Source organism: Osmerus eperlanus, chromosome 24 (genome assembly GCF_963692335.1).
Source record: "Osmerus eperlanus chromosome 24, fOsmEpe2.1, whole genome shotgun sequence".
Lineage (NCBI taxonomy): Eukaryota > Metazoa > Chordata > Actinopteri > Osmeriformes > Osmeridae > Osmerus > Osmerus eperlanus.
In genome coordinates, this window is record NC_085041.1 from 3741305 (window position 1) to 3762371 (window position 21067).

A 21067-nucleotide genomic window follows, 5' to 3' on the forward strand; every position below is an offset into this window, starting at 1 on the left:
ACTCTCACTCACACATACCGACGGCAGCGAGCTACCATGCAAGGCGCCGGCCTGCCCATCGGGAGCAACTTGGGGTTCAGAGTCTTGCTCAAGGATACTTCGGCACATGGCCTGGGAGGAGTCGGGGGTCGAACCGCAAGCAAGGTGGCATGTGATGGCGTCTGAATGCACCCTGACTGGTTTCTGAATGCACCCTGACTGGTTTCTTAGTTATTTGGTCACACATTGATTCCTTTGTGTTTATCGCCATGTTATGTGATGACTTATCTGCAGGGTTGGACTTTTCCTAAAGATGAGCACCAAGGCGACAGTTCCAATTAAAAGCAAACCCACTAATTTAAGGTTAAGAGATGGCCTTCTCATCATTGTTGTTTCTCTGAAATAAGAAGTTGAAACATCTGGGGTGTACAGTTTACACTCTCCCGGGTGTCCAGTTTACATATCAAGCAACTTTTCATACAGTGCAGTCTATTAGCCTGCAATATATTTTTTTAAAGACGCGATAACTTGTATCGTCAGCTGGTTGGTTTAGTCTTGTGCATACATGGCCAGTGTTATTTCAGAAATAGTGGATCGGTTATTCTCTCATTATTTCACAGCACATTTCAAACCCTTTACTGCCTAAGACAACATTCCGAACATTCCAAATGCTGTTGAAATATGATATTCATATTAATATTCATATTTTATGAATTTTCATATTAAATCATACACCTTAACCCTTGTGCTGCCTTCGGGTCACATGATCCAAAGGTTCATAACGAACCATCGTTGCGTTTACCCAATTTTACCCAATACAAAAACAAATAAAAATAATTTTCTTTTAACCTTCGCAATGTGGGGGGTTTGAGACAGCCCAACGGTTAATTTAACACCAGGCCTGTTTGTTTTACTCGTTGAGTGTTTTTATAGGTCCTCTCTCATGAGACGTGATGAGATAAAACACTCCTGGTATTAAATTAACAGATCACAATCTGCTGTGTACAGTCGTGGCTATAAGTTTTGGCAATGACAAATGTTGTGTTTTGCAAAGTTTTTATACAGTCCTTATTAATGTCCACCTTTGTACCTAATATTAAATAAAGTATCTAGTTCTGGGGCGCCACCTGATAATTTGTTTAAAGGGACTGAGGAAACCTTATTGAACCTTATTTAATAATAGCCTTAGTAATAATCAGTCTTATCTTAAGTAATGAATTCTATGAAAGTAGAGCAGATCAGGTAACGTGAGGGATAACGCGAGTATTATACACAATGGTTTATTTAAGAAAATGTAATTATAATGAACAAATACCATGGAAGTTATGGGTTAGTTTTGAGTTGAACAGTACAGTAGGGCCTAGCCTATACTGTAATCAGAGCGAGATCACAATGGCTATGTGGAGAGCGCGTGGGTTAGGGGGAGAGGGGGAGAGGGGGAGAGAGATAGGCCTCGTTGGAACAATAATGGACAATCTTAGAGGTAACGAATCCCAACGAAAGTTAGGTTAAATTATTTGTAAACTAGATCAAACATAGGCAAATTAAATCACAACATGCCAATGTCACAAGTAAGAAATGTAGCAATAACACAGTTACTTTTGTTGGTTTGAAGAGGAAGGGTCCAAGTCAGTTATTGTAGTCGAACGGGTAGAACAAATGAATGGTAGTGGTCCAGTGAGTTTCTGATTGAGAATAGGTTAGACGTGTCGCGAACACTGCAGGTGAATCCTTCCGAAAAAGCGGGCGTGATTGTGCGTTGTGGTTTTTTATAATCCATGAGAAAGGGAGGTATCCTTGTGAAGGTGAATGCTTTCATTTGTCAGTTACTCCCCACCTGGGCGTCATCCTGAGATTCGCGTATGGGCCCTAAGTGTTAAGTGGTTGGTAACTTTGAGTTCAGTTATTTCAAATGGCCATGTATTGCTTATACTTCAAAATATAACAATACAACATTCATAAATGGTTTTGTTAGTATGATACAATTATTTGGATCAAAACATTGACTAAGGTAACTCTTCCTAAAGGGAAGTTATAATCAAACATCAATTAAACAACATTCTAAACAAATAGAAAAGCACACATTATAACACATCAACTACTGTCATTGAAATAGTGTCCATGAGCCATGTAGTCCTTGGGGAATGTTTTTGAATCCAGGAAAAGTTTGTTTTCCTCAGACTCCTCTGTCTCCATAAGACCATTTTGGTCTTCCCTCGTCCTGGAAGATAAGACAAACGTGACCCCGTTCAACCGGGCGAGGTGGTGGAACAGGTTTGCTCCCCTCTCAACGTTTTAAATACACATCCACCCACTCTCTGTCACTGTCAAATCATTTGAACACCATTATGTGATGCTAAAGCCGAATCCCAATACTCTGTCTTACCCCTAGCCCTTAGTTTTGCGCGTTCCCGTGAGAGTAAGTGGTGTCCCAATACTCTTTTTGATCGAGGGCTAGGGCTAAGACGAAGGGGTATACACCAGGGCTGCCAACTTTTCCAAAAACCTTGGCGTGAGATTTGGTAGGAACCCCCCCCCCCCCCCCCTAGCTATCACAAGCTTCACTCCCCCCCCCTGTCAAATTATATAGGTCTGTCAAATTAGTTGTAGTTATTGGTGTTGGTTGGCATACAAAGTAAGTCTTTTATAGAGCTCTTATTAGCCTAGTTAGTAGAGCTAGTAACAATGAATTGCAGATTAAGGGGCCCGAAGCAAGTTAGCTGGTAAATTCACGAAAATCCTGCATTTTTTCATGTTTCGACCACCACATATCAATTGTTATTAGTAGTATTTTATATAGTCAGCTTTAGTTAAAGTTGATCGTAAGCTTGTTAGTTTCTAAATGCAGTTGGAGCTAGACTGTAGGTCTACGTAAGCAACACTTTTACTCTAGCTAGCTGTACTTGTATCATAGCCAGAAGATCACCGGATCACTACAAACAAAAGGAGTGGAAGAACACTGGACATATTGTACAATAAAATGTTTTATTGAATGCAGTTGGTTGCCTTGTTTATTCTGTTGTATTTACCAAACTCCTTTCTTGTCTTAAATTGAGCAGTTGCTGGTGATAATGGTTAGATTCAACTTGCATCAAGTACTACAAATATAAGTGTTGTTAATGTGGTAAATTGTAAGTGGGCTGATGAATAAAAAAACGTTTAACAAGTCCCATTTACTTCAACAGTCGATGGTTAAACGTTAAGTGGAACAATATAGTCGTCATTAGGCTAGTGTTTGGTATGTACAGTATGGTACAGTATGGTAGCTAGCACAGCCATTTCTAGCTCTGCTTCACAATATTGCCTTATGTATTATAAGTTCATGTAATACATACATGTTAATAAAGTATCAGACATACATGATACAACACACCAGTAACCAATTGACGTGTTAATATTAGGGATGGGACGTATGGCACTGACGCATCCATGCTTGTGTCGCAAAACCAATACGCACAGTTTCGAAAAAGTGTTTTGGAGCTTGTATCAAATTACGAAACCACGTGATAGATGACGTTCAATACTTCAAACGTCACGAACTGGTTCGAAGTTTTGCCGCTCTTCTGAACCAGAGCCATAGAAGGAACGAAGCCACCGCTTCTTGTTAAAGACAAATCTCACATTGCCAGAGAAGCAGCACCAGGCATCGCTCGAGTTTCTTCCATCAGTCATTATTATTAAGCCAAATCCGTGTTGTAATAATTATAAATCCGTGCACTTGAGTGTTGTGTTATTTTATTGAAATGAAACGTAACATGATAGGACTAGGTAGGTCTATACAGTGCCCAGAAAACAAATGTTGATGATTCGTCAACATTGTCAACAGTAATAATAATTAGTAAAAATAAAAGTCCCTCCAGTTCACAATAGGCCTACATACCGCAAATGTTAATAATAAGAAAAAATCTGTGTAATCTAGTTTAATTGATATAAAAACCGTATCGCATAAATTAGGTCCACCCGCACCGACAGGTAACGGCTTTTTCGGTGGTGTAGCTGGTTAAAGCGTTGTACGACAACGTATTGATAATGCGAGGCTGGTTACCCGAGTTGGCGCCCCAGTGCAGGGAACCTCGGAAGATATTCTTTAACTTTTACTGTGAGAAAATGATATAATTCTAACGGCCTTCAGATGTATCACAACATTTTAATGTGTGAGCACTAATATCAGATAAAAATGAACACATGTAGCCTTAATTAAATAACGTAGGGTAGTCTACCGTCGGAGACAACCACTACGCCTCATTCAGCCAGTTTAAACGGCTGCTATATGACGCTGTTCATTTTCAATGCGCCGATAGTTCGGCTCACAAGGCATCGTTCGCCCATCCCTAGTTAATATACCGAAAATGTGCGTGAATCGAGATGGTGCTGCTGTCTGTCCCGCCGAAAACCATTCAAACAGGTTGACAGCAGTGGCAGTGGGGGTTTTGTTTAACTACAGCGAGCTACCGGAATCACGTGACAAAAAAGCTCTAGCTTTTTTCCTGGGTTTCACTCGCAGTGAGTGTTCACAATGTTGTATTTCACTCCATTCTACACCAAACACGTCAGGGAGGACTGCCTTTTGTAGATACGAGTCTGCTGAAGATAGCCAGAATATCGGATTTCTTTAACCGAGCCTGTTTCATTCATCATTTGCCTGAGAAAGCGACTTCCGTTGGCCAGCTTAATTGAAAACCATTCAAAACGGTTGACAGCAGTGGGTTTTTTTGCAAGTACAGCGAGCTACATGAACCACGTGATCACGTGTCGGCGAGATCAGAGTGTCGCAACTCTCTTTTTCTATGGCTCTGCAGTAACCCTACCGGCGACAGCAGCGGTGCGCCCGGTGAGCTGCATCATTGTATTTATGATAAATTCGGTTCAGTGTCAGTCAGACTCTTTTTCTTCTTTGCTTTTGTTAAATAATTCAAGTTGAGGGGATGTTTGAGCTGTTTTTTTAAGTCAGCCCAGACAGCTGAAAATATACTGCGCTAATCAATTAAGCAGTGAAGTTGCCGCGCGTGAAAGGGTGAGGCTTATTCCAATGTAAAACGCTGTATAAATAATTGTATATACTTTTAATCAAATAAGGTTGGATTATTTCTATGTTGAGCTGCCCTGTTCATGAAGCTGAAAGGGCATTCATGACGCACCCTGCGGTGCGTCATGAATGCCTTGACAGTCACAATGACAACAAACAATACATCCTCAGCCATAACAGCATCAACAGTTACATAACAGTATTGCACATATCCCATAATATAACACATAGGCCTACATACACCTCCTAATAATACATGCTAAAAGATCACCGTAATAAAGGCACTATAACAATTATTACATAGACTTCAGCCTCAAGCAGCATTGTTAAGAAATGTAATGGAAGTTGGCGGTTGAGTTTGCAGTAAGGGACCCTATATCGCCTCCCCAAGGGCAGGAGGTAATACTCTGAATGGAGAATGTGAGAAAGGTCATTTACTATTCTCTGGGCTTGCCAGAGAACAGATTGTTCATAAATAGACTGCAAGGTCTGGTAGCTGCTTTTTCCAATGACTTTCATGGCTGTGTGCACCAGACGAGCGAGTTTAGTTTTTAGTTTTGCGGTGAGGTTGCCATACCAAGATGACATCCCATATCTGATTAAACTCTCCAGCACTGCCTGGTAAAATAAAACCATGATGCTTTTGTTCACCCCATATACTCTCAGTCTACGTAGAAAATAAAATCTCTGCTGAAGACGAGAACACAAGATATCAACATGCACATGCCAACTAAAAGTGTCAACTAAGTGAACTCCAAGATATTTATAAGAGCTAACCTGCTCAATGGGTAAGTCGTGTATAATGACAGGGCTATGATCCCCTACTGATCTCGGGTTTAAGACCAACTCTTTAGTTTTGTTAACATTCAGAGTGAGGTAGTGAGCATCACACCACTGCACAAAGTTTTTTATTTCAGAAAAACAGGCTGAGGTACTGGAATAACCGTCTGGTGGTCTCACCTCTCAAGAGCGCCCGCTCCCAACCCAAGCTTTTCTCCTGTCTGGCCCCCCAATGGTGGAATCACCTCCCCACCTCCATCAGAGACACTGACTGTCTCCCCACCTTCAAGAAAAGGCTAAAGACGCACTTGTTCCGGGAGTACAACGGTACTTAGGAATGATTTGCTGGACCCGATGTTAGTTTCCTCCAGGAAAACAATGACTCTTATTGAGGGACTTGTTCCTCTTGTTGTAACTGATTTAACTTCTTGTACTCACTGTGAATTATATTATTGTTGCTTGCTTTCCTACAGGTACACTTGCACTTTTGAGGGTTATGTTGTTTAATTGTAACTTGTTTAACTACATGCTCTTGTGCTTCTTCCCATTGGCACTTATTTGCTTTTCACAATATGTTTTGGCTGCCTACAATGTTTTTGGGGCTATCTCGTTGTTTATGATCATTGACTATGCACTTTTGTAAAGCTCTCTCTTGGAAGTCGCTTTGAATGAAACCGTCTGCTAAATGAATAAATGTAAATGTAACTCGTCTCATTAAAAGACTAAGAGCACTACTACACAACTACTACCACTACTGATACTACTAGTGCTGCTACTACTACTGCACCTGCTGCTATATCTTATGCCACTACTACAACTATTAATTCTGCAGATGCTGCTAATATCTCTTTTACTACTATTGCTAATGGAACTGTTTTATTCTACTACGCCACTACTGTATCTGCTACTGTTATTACTATCCCAACTATAATTTCAGCTATTAAAACTAATATTCTTATTATGACTACTTCTTCTACTACTTCTACAGTTTAACAGTTCAGCTTTCAGCTTCTCCCGCATTGTATTTCAGCTCTTAGCTTTGTTAGATGATGCAGTTCAGCTTCCACACTGCCTGTTACGGCCACGTGTTGTGTTCTTTGTTTGTCACTTGCCTTCCCTTTTCTGTAGCTCCGCCCAGGTTGTGTTCCCCATGATTGCCAGATGAGATGGCCAGGTGATCAAGCAGCAGATAAAGACTCCAGTTTCCTGCTACAGGAGAGAGGCTTCTAGCTTGGGGACTGCTGAGACCTGTTCCATAAAGGCTGCTCAAAAAAGTTGGACTTAACGTCCCAAACCTGACTTGAATTAGTTTAATTGGTCAAGCGGGGCTAAAGCGGTTCCTTAAAGGCCAATTTCAGCTCACGCACTCCTACGAATTCAAGTCAGATTTAAGTAGTCAAGCTAATTGCGCGTGCACCCAATTCTTAAACAGCCCGAGAGGTAAAACATGGATCATACAATCCACCACTGCAAAAGCAATGCACACGGCCACGTGACTTCTTCCAGAAAGAACGTTCCCTTTAAGCTGTGGACTATGACAGCTCTCATCCACCGCTTCATCAAAATAAAATGACATGCCATGATTGACGTGAACTATAGGCTACGTAGGTCAAGGTCCTTTTTTAGACCTTTACTTCGTTGATTAAAAAACAGACACCCTCTAAACACATCTAAATCGACTTTTTTGACATTGTTTAATATAAATAGCCTACTATTAATCAATACATTATCCAGTAGCCTAACTTTTTAACATGGTTTTTGTGTCAGGAAAATGGAGGATAGATGTCCTATGGATTTAGGTTCGTTTTGCAATAGGCTACTGTTAACAATTATATAGCTATGATAATTATACTAATTTAGATTGAGATATAGGCCTATGCCTGATGCCTAAACATTTGAAATCACAAACTACCATAGCCATACATTTAACGGCTATGGTGTGTATCAAATCATTGTTCATCATTGTTTAATGCATTAGGCTAAATGTTGTTGCGTATGTAGGCTATTTAAGTTGATTTTCTATAAATGTAGCCTACATATTGAACTGATGAGAATAAGAAAATGAGAATATCCGTGGTAAATCATGGTTTTCCCGTTGGGTCAGTGTTACAGGAACGTCTGGTTAAGCAAGAACACGGTCTAAGCCTGACAATTAGCCTGACCCGGACCAGACTAGTTTCGAAGCATAAGTTACCATAGTAACTGAGTTCAAACTACGTTGAGCTAGCTTTATGGAACCGAATGAACTAGAAATTAGTCCGACTAACTGACATAAGTCTGGCTTATTCGGTAAACTCGCTTTATGGAACAGGCCTCTGGTCTTGCTGCCTCTTAGCCTTGGAGTTTGTTGTCTTGTAGTTATTAAATGATGTTGTATTAATAAATCCCATGGATTTGGTACTTTTAAAGGTGTTTTTAGTACTTGTGTTGGGTCAGTGGTGGAATGTTTGTTCGCCCCATAGGCCCACTAAAGGGTATTTTCTCTTTTCTGTATTTTCAGCAATTTTTTAAAATTAATTTCAGCTTTCAGCATTCCAACCCATTTTCTGCAGGAAATGCACTTTCTAGTTACAAATGTTATACAACCAATGTTATATGTAACATTATCACATGCTCAATATCAGATCAATATTCATCATAGCTTCTATATGTATACCAGACATGTTCTTCTTGTTTGACTGTTGACATGTTATTTAATTTATGCAAAGCTTTAGGAACAAATCAAGCAAACAGACATTAATGCAGGAATATGGAAAGTGAGTTTTGGATGGTTCTTGTAAATGCACTCTAGTTATGGAATCTGCTTCATTGTTAGTTAGAGCTAATTGGTTGTGCTTTGAATAAAAAGGTATGAGCACATAACCAAGATTTATTTTCCTGACTACTCCAATAGCTCTAAAATCAGACAATAGAAGAACATTTGACACACTGATGTGGAGACATCATCCCTACTTTGACTACATTCATAAGGGACTTAATATTCCTGGTTCCCCCGAGGAGTTTTCAGACATAACATTGAATATTTATTGAAACAGTTTGAAAGTTTACAGTCATTGCATCATTACATTAATCATTTTATCACACTACAGAAACGGAATCTTTAAAATAATATATAAAAATGTATTAGTCTTGTAGAGGGCACTTCACAAATATCTGCTCTAATTTCTATATACAAAAAGGAACACGCACAAAAACCAGCTCTGAACTCATTTAGGTTTTTAGGTCCCTATGCTTTCGGGGGGAAAAACAAAATGGGTGACACATTAATCATTTTATCACACTACAGAAACGGAATCTTTAAAATAATATATAAAAATGTATTAGTCTTGTAGAGGGCACTTCACAAATATCTGCTCTAATTTCTATATACAAAAAGGAACACGCACAAAAACCAGCTCTGAACTCATTTAGGTTTTTAGGTCCCTATGCTTTCGGGGGGAAAAACAAAATGGGTGACACCCTTACTGTGTCCATAAGCACAACAAAATAACACACCTTAATTCAGTTGGACATGATGTCCTGGAATGAGTGAAAGTGTAGTTATAAAAGCACGGTTGTTTAGAATTCTCACATCACACGTTTACTACATTTGTATATCACCAATAGAGATCAGAATTGTACAATTACTTTACAAAAACTCTCTTTACTTCACAAAAATATCTCTTTTGGACAAATGTGAAGGATTTACATTTACATTCATTTAGCAGATTCTTTTATCCAAAGCGACTTCCAAGAGAGAGCTTTACAAAAGTGCATAGGTCAATGATCATAAACAACGAGATGGCCACCAAAAACATTGCGGGACTCCAAAACATGAACATACACTGTGATAAGCAACCAAGTGCCAATGGGAAGAAATATAAGAGCAAGTAGTTAAACAAGTTACAAATTAAACAACATGAACCTCAAAAGTGCAAGAGTGTACCTTTTATAGACCTATTTATTACCTATTATAGATCCTCATGTATGGAAGCTGTCACGGCCACAGCCGTGCCCCCCTGTTGTTTTTGGTTTTTCCCTGTCCTAGTGTTTCCCTGTCATTGTCTTCACCTGTCTCGTTAGCTTCATTGTGTCCACCTGTGTGTCGTTTGGTTCTGTGTCTTTAGGTTTCTGTTTTGTGTCCAGTCTTTGTCTTGTCCTTACTACCCATGTCTGTGTGAGTACCCAGGCAGATGGCTGAGCGGTGAGGGAGTCGGGCTAGTAATCTGAAGGTTTCCAGTTCGATTCCTGGCCGTGTCAATTGACGTTGTGTCCTTGGGCAAGGCACTTCACCCCACTTGCCTCGGGGGAGAATGTCCCTGTACTTACTGTAAGTCGCTCTGGATAAGAGCGTCTGCTAAATGACTAAATGTAAATGTAACCTATCTGTTTCCCTGGCTTTTCATGATTAAACCCTTTGTTTTCAAAATGGCTGCGTACTCCCTTGCATTTGGGTCCTACACCACCTCTCAGCGTGACAGAAGCCCTGTCCTGGTACAGATGAAGAAGTTTGCCAGATGTCAGTTGACCACTATATGCAAATTATATTGTTGACAAAACATATGGGAAGATTCATCACTAAGAGAGACGCCTGGGAAATCAACACGTCTAAAGTGTCAAAGTCTTTCCGCCACATTTCAGGATAGGGTCACGTACTGCATGCCACATGATGTAAATCTGATGTACTACAAATCTGTGTACCAAAATAATTTCCTTGTAAAAACAAGGGTCATGGGCATCAAGCCTTTTAGAAGGGATGTGCAGTCCTTCACAGTGAACACCGATGTGGGACTTGATGCCAAGACCAGCCTTTTGCAGGCACATCCCCAGGTAAGCATCATCAATGGGCAATATGGTTATTGACTGAGACATTTTGTATATGACCATAGCTGTGTAGCCTGACAGGAGAATTCCCCCTCCTGAACAATAGGGGGGGAATGTTTCTGACTCTTGTACCTGAAGTGGCACATAGTACTTGTTCCCTCGGTCTCTGATGGGTCCACCGACATGTGCCAGAGAACCCTCAAACAGATGCTTGCTTCCATCATTGTCCTTGAGGCTTTGAAAGTATTCCACCATGTTATCTGTGTTGGCGAAGATGTCATCATCACCGTTCAGCAGGAAGCGAGCATTTGGGCAGTTCCTCTCCATCCACTCGAGAAACAGAATTTGCTTCACTGTTAGATTGAAGAAGGTGTCACTGAAGTCCCATTGCAAGATGTCATGATGTTCTTTGTTTTCCAACTCCAGTAAGTTGTTCAGCTTTGACTTCTCAAATCCCGAGCTTGTGGTTCCTGAGATGAAGAGTCGACGCACCCATACACCATTCTGGATTCTCTCCTCTGCCCAGGTTTTACGTAGAACCTCCCTGCGGTCATAGTTCCAAGGCGAGCTCTTAATAACCAGCAGAAGGAAGACATCAGCAGAGTTCTGTGGACCTCCACATTTATCAGGTACGTCAAGCAGCATGGGGAAGTGGCGGCAGTGACGATAATACAGGAAGTCTTGGATGTGGCCGGGAAGTGAAGAAAAGCCTGTCACGTTGGATGCAGATTCATTACGCTGACAAGGTGGCCATGTGATGGCGTCTGACCGCACCCGGACTGGTTTCTTAGTTATTTGGTCAGGCATTGATTCCTTTGTGTCCTTTATCTGCATGTTATCTGATGGCTCATCTGCAGGGTGGGCTTCTTTCCCAAAGATAAGCACCAAGGCGAAAGTTCCAATTAAAAGCAAAGCCACTAATTTGAGGTTAAGAGATGGCATTCTCATCATTCTTTTTTCTCTGAAATAAGAAAAAAGATTTATCAGTTGAAACATCTAGGTGAGGCTGTGAGACGTGATTATAAAATAATTCCCTCTGGACACAAAGTATTAGGCGTGTGGTATACTTATTCAAATAGCATCTACTCAAAACTTGTAGTCAAATGTTCAAAGCTTGATAAACAGGTTCTAAATGTTGAAATAAGGACTGCTCAACGATGGCCAGTACTCAGTATGCTTCCCAGAGTGAACGGGTACAAATAAATATATTTTGAGATAGAGGACTGAATATGTAAATGTACACTATTCCCTTTAGATTCCTCATCTCACGGGTGTACAGTTTACATAACATCAATCAACTTTTCATACAGTGCAGTCTATTAGCCTACCATATATAAAATAAAAATGACAGTGACAATGTGTGTGGTCTGTATTATGTGCTGTGTCTGAAAACTTGTCAGTTTTCACACAAATGTACAACCTGTTGCCTACCGTGGCTTATTATATGGTCCTGATATAAACATAGTCTACAGAGCACATTCTAAATATATCAGAACACATAGTGCCTTTTAAAAATGCTTTAAAAAGTTGAGACATTGAGCATCATAATGATACATAATTCGCAATCTTACCTGATTGTCCTTTTTTGTAGGTTTTACTTTAAGGACCAGAGCCGTTTATCAAAGATTTTTGCTTTGAACAAAAACGAATATCAAGTAAGAAGGAAACACGTGCAATACAATGACCAGAGTTACACATCACAGTCCTTATCAATGGCCAGCTTTGTACTTAATGTGTGCACTGCAATTTGACTGAGCAAAGATTGTAACATAAACTCTCATTAAAGTTGCCTTCACAGATACTTTGCAGATGCTCCTTAAGAATAGGATACACTAAATACACAGGATCTTTTTATTACGTAGCTCCATCTGTGTCCAGCCAAATGGCACTTCACATCCTTGTTTCGTCTGCCTAGCACCAGTTGGATCTCACCCGCCTTCTATTTATTGGTTGGGAAGGCTTCGACTGTTCACTTGAGTAGCCCTGAGATAGAGTTTTGAAATGTCCCCAAAACATGCCAGAATTGCTTGCACAGGGCAGGGGAATATTGCAACTTGCCCCAAATAATGTGAGTGCTAATCAGTAGCAGGAAATCATACTTAAAAGTGTATGTAAACAAACTAAATTGTTTATGATGTTGCAGTCTGATGCTGTTCTTGTTGCATCGTACCATGAATTATTGTAGTTTGTGTCATTGCTGCTCTGTTGCTCAGTACTCTTGCACCTTGCCTGGTAAAATGCAATGTCTAACCACTGAAATACTGTTTGAACTTCCTATCCTTCATTTTTTGGCTGTACGTTACTTTTAGGCCTATGCACAATTTGCATTGCTTTGGAGAAAACTGTCTGCTTGATAAATTAAACATAACGTCAAATGTAATTTAAATTAAGTTATTTTCTGATTTTATATACACTACCGTTCAAAAGTTTGGGGTCACCCAGACAATTTTGTGTTTTCTATGAAAACTCACACTTTTATTTATCAAATAACTTTCAAAATGAATAGAAAATATAGTCAAGACATTTACAAGGTTAATTATTTTTATTTGAAATATAAATTTTGTTCTTCAAACTTTGCTTTCGTCAAATAATGCTCCATTTGCAGAAATTACAACATTGCAGACCTTTGGCATTCTAATTCTAATCCTTCTAATCATTCATTGGTCTTCTAAGGCAATTAGCAAACACAATGTACCATTCGAACACATACAGTAATAGTTGCTGGAAATGGGCCTCTATACACCTATGTAGATATTTCATAAAAAAACAGACGTTTCCACCTAGAATAGTCATTTACCACATTAACAATGTATAGTGTATTTCTGATTAATTTAACGTTATCTTCATTGAAAAAAAACTGTTTTTCTTTGAAAAATAAGGACATTTTTAAGTGACCCCAAACTTTTGAATGGTAGTGTACATATATTGTATATATATTTATGATGATGATGGCATCTGGTTTCTTAGTTATTTGGTCACACATTGATTCCTTTGTGTTTATCGCCATGTTATGTGATGACTCATCTGCAGGGTTGGCCTTTTTACTAAAGATGAGCACCAAGTTCAGTACAGTTCCAATTAAAAGCAAACCCACTAATTTGAGGTTAAGAGATGGCATTTTCATCCCTTTGTTTCCCTGAAATAAGAAAAAAGATTTTTATCAGTTGAAACATCGAGGTGAGGCTGTGAGACGTGATTATAAAATAATTCCCTCTGGACACAAAGTATTAACATTTGACGGCAAAATTTGCCGTCAAATGTTCAAAGCTTTGATAAACAAGTGCAAAATGTTGAAATAAGCAGGACTGCTTAACGATGGCTAGTACTCATGCTTCCCAGAGTGAATGTGTACAAACAACGAACAAAGACCTGCGGGAGTCCACCGAGGATGGCCGACGAGGCCGGATCACCTCTTCTGATAAGTATCACCCTATTTGTATTCTATTTTACCTAGAACATGTTCATAGCTAGCATGTGTTTCTTCAGCATTCCCGTTCATTACACCACTCGCAGACGTAGATATGTCACAAAGTATATACGGTCCACTTCTAACCTTAGCTACCTATCCAGATCTTCTCCACCTGCTCTCTCTCTTTCTATAGGGCTCTGGAACTGCCAGTCTGCTGTGAACAAGGCAGACTTAATCCCGGCATTTGCATCCCATGCTTCTCTTTACGCCCTTGCATTGGCAGAGACATGGATCCGCCCAGAGAACACTGCAACTCCAGATGTTCTCTCCGTCAACCACTCGTTCTCTCACAGGTTTGCTTCTTTATACATAAATACCCCACTAACGAGGGGAGTACGGAGTGTTTATTATCGATTCACAGACAGTTGTGGGCCACTGTCTGTGTACGCCTTAACTTATAACAGAACTATTCAGTCGGATCATCACTACGTGGAGCAACTTTCTGTACACTGTGCTAGGGTCTGTGAGGATCTGGATACCAGAGGAGAAAATAAGGGCACATCTGCCAGCTGATTTTAAGGACTATGCAGACACTACAGTTATCCTGGACTGCACGGAGCTGAGGTGCCAGTGCCCTTCATCACCTCTTCTCCAAAGTGAAATGTTCTCAGCATACAAGTCCCACTGTACTCTCAAAGGGCTGCTTGGAGTGGCTCCTCGTGGGGCAGTCACATTTATCTCTCCACTGTACGCTGGTTCCAACAGTGACAAACAGATCACACGAGAGTCTGGAATTCTCTTCCTTCTGAGACCTGGGATGGTCATCGACCAAGGTTTCCTTGTTGATGACCTTGTGCTTCTCCACCTGCTCTCTCTCTTTCTATAGGGCTCTGGAACTGCCAGTCTGCTGTGAACAAGGCAGACTTCATCCCAGCGTTTGCATACCATGCTTCTCTTCACGGCTTGCGCTGACCGAGACATGGATCCGCCCAGAGAACACTGCAACTCCAGCTCCTCTCTCCCTCAAGCACTCGTTCTCTCACTCACCCCGTTCAATCGGGCGAGGTGGTGGAACAGGTTTGCTCCCCTCGCCACATATTACATACACATCCACCCCACTCTATGGTACCTTCAAACAGTGTTGCCAGTTACTACACAGTCACAGTAATCTGATTACTGCAGCCTCAAGCCTAGGGGAACTTGATCCAGCACAAACAGGTTCCTTACACTTGAAAAGTGAAGGAACAAACACAGGTGTCAAGGCATGGAGTTAATTTTATTAAAGATCAATAAAAGACAGGCTACAATAAAAGACAGGCTAACACAATCATTTCATGTTCACTGCCGAATGCATAATTAGTCAAGACGGGCTACCACCATCCGTGGCCCAAAACCATGTTCAATCACAATCTACAAACATAATTAAACACACACACAGACATCTTTTAACAACGTAACACCCCATTACCAGTATGCTTGTTTTTATATCATACACATTCATTTGCAGCAGTTCAAAACCCACAAGAAAATGTTATATTACCTTGAAAAGTGAAGGAACAAACAGGTTTCAAGGCATGGAGTTCAAACAAAAGCTCCCCAATTCCTTCTCTTACCCTTCCCTGCCTTGCAGAGTGCATCCAATGACACCTCGCTGCCCGTAGCGGATTTGGAGTGAACCAAGCATGATAGGGTGCATGCGTGTAGGTGTGTATGTGCGTGCCACACTGACAGTGGCGGTTCTACATTGAAATCAAAAGGCTGTTATGGTAAGACCGATTATGTTCTATACAGCTAAAACAGCCTGGGGTCAAATTGACACCAAACATAATAGGAGGGTTACATAAACATGCCCTTACACGCTAAATGTCTGTTATTACATGCTATATTAATATAACTTTTAGGGAGGAACACTTTTAGTTATGACGTTAAACTATACTTTGTCACGAAATATAGTTGTAGCAAATAGCAAATGTTCGTCTTTGAAACTACCTACAGATTTGAAAATTCCGTTGGCTAATTACAGGGCCCAACCTAAATAATGAAAATAAATAATAACTGAACTTGTAACAGTTTTGTTGCAAAGCACACTATTATGGTGAAATGTTATCTCGTGTTTGTTGAGTTAAAACCGAAATATTGTTGTTGCATAGCAAGCATCATAGCAAAAAGGCTAACAAACGTAAGAGTTAGCCTATACCCACCAATTAACATTAGCCCTTCATTTATGACATGGATACCGTAATAATCATACAGAGACATATTTGCATACCTTTATCTTTTTCTCGTTTCTCCTCTTCTTCTTTTCTTTTTTTTCTAAATGTTTTCGAAATTGGGAACCTGATGGCTTACTTGACCTTTTCCTGACCATCTTCTTTGGCACTCAACAGTCAACAGATTTCGCACCCCCCCAGCACTGTCACTCACGACCAGAAGTCAAGACTAAACCAATTCACCTTGGTGACCACAATCGTTGTGTTACATATTTTTATTATCCATTTCACACAATTAAAAAAAACAAAAATGTGCAGGAACGTTAGGTCTATATTTATAATATTATGAATGAAATGTGCGTTATTTGGAAGAAAGTCGAGGTGCAACTGACTTTAGCCCACTAATTTAGAGTATTGCACTAAACAGTGGACCCCCCCCCCCCCCCCCCCCCCCACCCCTCAGCAAGCAGGGGTGCCTGCAGCTGCCTGAAGGGGGCGCCAATTTGCCAATTCCCCACACAGTGAAATGATAGAAAAGAGAAAACCGCTTCGCGGCGCAGAGATTTTTATTTATTTATTTTATGCTCGTGCCCCCCACTGAGGATAGCCCGCTACCAGTGTTGCCACAGTTACTGAAGGATTTATATATCTATGTGTCTATTCCAATATGTAATGATAGTATTCAATGACACAAATCTGTGTTCTAGAAAGAGTGGTCTGGAGTCGCAGAGGTCCCATAATATCAGCTTTAATGCAGCAGTTGGAAATCAACAAGTACAGAGCTCTGGGGTTGTCTACGTTTCCCTACCCGCAACAGAGTTTGGGCTGGTTCACGAAGTCCAACTGGCTATCTGTCCCTCCCCAGCATATATTTATACAGTGCAATTGAAACACAAGTATCAAAAAAGGGTTGAGCTTGTTCTCTCGTGCATCAGGGAGTTGTTCTTGCCTACGCGTCCCACCTGCTCGGGTGCCGTCTCCACCCGGTTTCAAGGTTGTTTCTGAAAATGAAGAGAGAGACACAAAGAACAGCCTGCTTCCCACACTCAGTGTGAGACCCAATGTTTAAGCCTGGGCACACTTCTAAGTTCATAACTTTAATAAGCACAATGCATAACTTTAATAAGCACAATATATTCTTTAATCCCTCTTTTGATCTCTGAAAACACCAGAGATCAATCAACATAGCCCGGACCAACCACTGTCTCCTCGTCCTGGTCAGCCAGCCCCAGCAACGGCATTTGGAACCCCGTCTTTGGGTTCTCCACAGCCGAGACAATGATTCGGTTTCACAGGGACCTGATACACGGGATACAGCAACAATCATGTTGATATTGATATAGCACACTCTTAAGTAAAATAGCGGAAACCTTCTTAGTCCAGTACAATTCTAGTGTGGTCAAGCAGTATCACTCTTGACCTAGTCGTAACCCTCTTTTCCGGACTCTCACATTCGTAGCAATAGCAAAAGGTTCACTGGCCCTCCTGGCCCTTCTCCACCAACTGCTGCAACGTACGACTGGATTCTGGAGCAGCACAACACATGCTCCAGTGGTACCACGTACTTCCTTTCCCCAGCACCCTTAGGGCGTGCAAGGTTCTCTCGATGACCTTGAATGGTCCTGTCCATAAATGTACAACAGGCTTCTCCGAACATCGGATGATGTATTGGGGCAGGTGGGGCAGGGTCTTCAAGGGGAAGGGGGGGGGGGGGCAGACCACTCCTAGGTCTGATGGGGCATAGGGGCAGATGGGGCAGAGTCTCCAAGGGGAAGGGGTAGATCATCCAGTGAGAAGGGGGGGGACAGGGTCTCCAGGGGAATGGGGCCTTAGAACAGGGGTTAGGTAGTCAGACCCGCCGGTCTGACTCGTCCTGTCAGAAAAACAAACCCCTTTCAATCTTCAAATAAATTCAATTGGAAAAACCATCAAAATATTACATATCGTTATACATAAAGACAAATCACCAATCTCCAGTGAGAAATCTGAATATAATACTTAAAAAAGAAACAAGATAAGAGACACCTGAAAAGTTCAAAGTTGTGAAGTTTGTACATTACATTTCAGGTTAGGGTCACGTACTCCATGCCACATTATGTAAATCTGATGTACTAAAAACCTGTGCACTAAAATAATTTCCCTGTAAAAACAAGGGTCAAATGCATCCAGCCTTTCTGAAGGAATGCGCAGTCCTGCAGTCCTGACACCAAAATGGGACTCCAGGCCAAGACCAGCCTTTTGCAGGCACATCCCCATGTAAACATCATCAATGGGCAATATGGTTATTGACTGAGACATTTTGTATATGACCATAGCTGTGTAGCCTGACAAGAGGAAGCCCCCTCCTGAACAATAGGGGGGGTATGTTTCTGACTCTTGTACCTGAACTGGCACATAGTACTTGCTGCCTCGGTCTCTGATGGGTCCAGCATAATGGATGAGATGACCTGCAAACAGATGCTTGCTTCCATCATTGTCCTTGAAGCTTTGAGTGTATTCCACCATGTTATCTGTGTTGGCGAAGATGTCATCATCACCGTTCAGCAGGAAGCGAGCATTTGGGCAGTTCCTCTCCATCCACTCGAGAAACAGAATTTGCTTCACTGTTAGATTGAAGAAGGTGTCACTGAAGTCCCATTGCAAGATGTCATGATGTTCTTTGTTTTCCAACTCCAGTAAGTTGTTCAGCTTTGACTTCTCAAATCCTGAGCTTGTGGTTCCTGAGATGAAGAGTCGACGCACCCATACACCATTCTGGATTCTCTCCTCTGCCCAGGTTTTACGTAGAACCTCCCTGCGGTCATAATTCCAAGGCGAGCTCTTAATAACCAGCAGAAGGAAGACATCAGCAGAGTTCTGTGGACCTCCACATTTATCAGGTACGTCAAGCAGCATGGGGAAGTGGCGGCAGTGACGATAATACAGGAAGTCTTGGATGTGGCCGGGAAGTGAAGAAAAGCCTGTCACGTTGGATGCAGATTCATTACGCTGACAGGGTGGCCATGTGATGGCATCTGGTTTCTTAGTTATTTGGTCACACATTGATTCCTTTGTGTTTATCGCCATGTTATGTGATGACTCATCTGCAGGGTTGGCCTTTTTACTAAAGATGAGCACCAAGTTCAGTACAGTTCCAATTAAAAGCAAACCCACTAATTTGAGGTTAAGAGATGGCATTTTCATCCCTTTGTTTCCCTGAAATAAGAAAAAATATTTTTATCAGTTGAAACATCGAGGTGAGGCTGTGAGACGTGATTATAAAATAATTCCCTCTGGACACAAAGTATTAACATTTGACGGCAAAATTTGCCGTCAAATGTTCAAAGCTTTGATAAACAGGTGCAAAATGTTGAAATAAGCAGGACTGCTTAACGATGGCTAATACTCATGCTTCCCAGAGTGAATGTGTACAAACAACGAACAAAGACCTGCGGGAGTCCACCGAGGATGGCCGACGAGGCCGGATCACCTCTTCTGATAAGTATCACCCTATTTGTATTCTATTTTACCTAGAACATGTTCATAGCTAGCATGTGTTTCTTCAGCATTCCCGTTCATTACACCACTCGCAGACGTAGATATGTCACAAAGTATATACGGTCCACTTCTAACCTTAGCTACCTATCCAGATCTTCTCCACCTGCTCTCTCTCTTTCTATAGGGCTCTGGAACTGCCAGTCTGCTGTGAACAAGGCAGACTTAATCCCGGCATTTGCATCCCATGCTTCTCTTTACGCCCTTGCATTGGCAGAGACATGGATCCGCCCAGAGAACACTGCAACTCCAGATGTTCTCTCCGTCAACCACTCGTTCTCTCACAGGTTTGCTTCTTTATACATAAATACCCCACTAACGAGGGGAGTACGGAGTGTTTATTATCGATTCACAGACAGTTGTGGGCCACTGTCTGTGTACGCCTTAACTTATAACAGAACTATTCAGTCGGATCATCACTACGTGGAGCAACTTTCTGTACACTGTGCTAGGGTCTGTGAGGATCTGGATACCAGAGGAGAAAATAAGGGCACATCTGCCAGCTGAGTTTAAGGACTATGCAGACACTACAGTTATCCTGGACTGCACGGAGCTGAGGTGCCAGTGCCCTTCATCACCTCTTCTCCAAAGTGAAATGTTCTCAGCATACAAGTCCCACTGTACTCTCAAAGGGCTGCTTGGAGTGGCTCCTCGTGGGGCAGTCACATTTATCTCTCCACTGTACGCTGGTTCCAACAGTGACAAACAGATCACACGAGAGTCTGGAATTCTCTTCCTTCTGAGACCTGGGATGGTCATCGACCAAGGTTTCCTTGTTGATGACCTTGTGCTTCTCCACCTGCTCTCTCTCTTTCTATAGGGCTCTGGAACTGCCAGTCTGCTGTGAACAAGGCAGACTTCATCCCAGCGTTTGCATACCATGCTTCTCTTCACGGCTTGCGCTGACCGAGACATGGATCCGCCCAGAGAACACTGCAACTCCAGCTCCTCTCTCCCTCAAGCACTCGTTCTCTCACTCACCCCGTTCAATCGGGCGAGGTGGTGGAACAGGTTTGCTCCCCTCGCCACATATTACATACACATCCACCCCACTCTATGGTACCTTCAAACAGTGTTGCCAGTTACTACACAGTCACAGTAATCTGATTACTGCAGCCTCAAGCCTAGGGGAACTTGATCCAGCACAAACAGGTTCCTTACACTTGAAAAGTGAAGGAACAAACACAGGTGTCAAGGCATGGAGTTAATTTTATTAAAGATCAATAAAAGACAGGCTACAATAAAAGACAGGCTAACACAATCATTTCATGTTCACTGCCGAATGCATAATTAGTCAAGACGGGCTACCACCATCCGTGGCCCAAA

At 41.5% G+C, this 21067-nt stretch overlaps 2 protein-coding genes across 3 annotated transcripts; both read right to left on the bottom strand.

The window, feature by feature from the left end:
• Nucleotides 1-183: 183 nt before the first annotated feature.
• Nucleotides 184-14340, bottom strand: LOC134011334 (N-acetyllactosaminide beta-1,3-N-acetylglucosaminyltransferase 3-like). Of its 2 annotated transcripts, none has more exons than XR_009928411.1 (2): nt 13958-14340; nt 184-376 (listed from the first exon to the last, which is right to left on the bottom strand). XR_009928411.1 is itself a non-coding variant. In XM_062450929.1 (2 exons), the coding sequence occupies exon 2, from the start codon at nt 11537-11539 to the stop codon at nt 10373-10375; it is 1167 nt and encodes a 388-aa protein (XP_062306913.1). In that variant the 5' UTR covers nt 11540-11549; nt 13958-14319; the 3' UTR covers nt 8375-10372. The 2 variants fall into 2 exon arrangements, 1 of the variants encoding a protein (XP_062306913.1); XM_062450929.1 differs by lacking the exon at nt 184-376 and adding an exon at nt 8375-11549 and having other exon boundaries at nt 13958-14319.
• Nucleotides 14341-16911: 2571 nt separating this feature from the next.
• LOC134011372 (N-acetyllactosaminide beta-1,3-N-acetylglucosaminyltransferase 3-like) lies at nt 16912-19383 on the bottom strand. The gene has a single exon (XM_062450971.1). It carries the CDS (start codon nt 19271-19273, stop codon nt 18242-18244), a length of 1032 nt encoding a protein of 343 aa, XP_062306955.1. The 5' UTR covers nt 19274-19383; the 3' UTR covers nt 16912-18241.
• Between the last annotated feature and the right edge of the window lie 1684 nt (nt 19384-21067).

What these genes read in the sequence shown, in the direction of transcription:
- LOC134011372 (XM_062450971.1), bottom strand. Translation starts at nt 19,273, where the DNA reads ATGGCGATAAACACAAAGGAATCAATGTGTGACCAAATAACTAAGAAA.
- LOC134011334 (XM_062450929.1), bottom strand. Translation starts at nt 11,539, where the DNA reads ATGATGAGAATGCCATCTCTTAACCTCAAATTAGTGGCTTTGCTTTTA.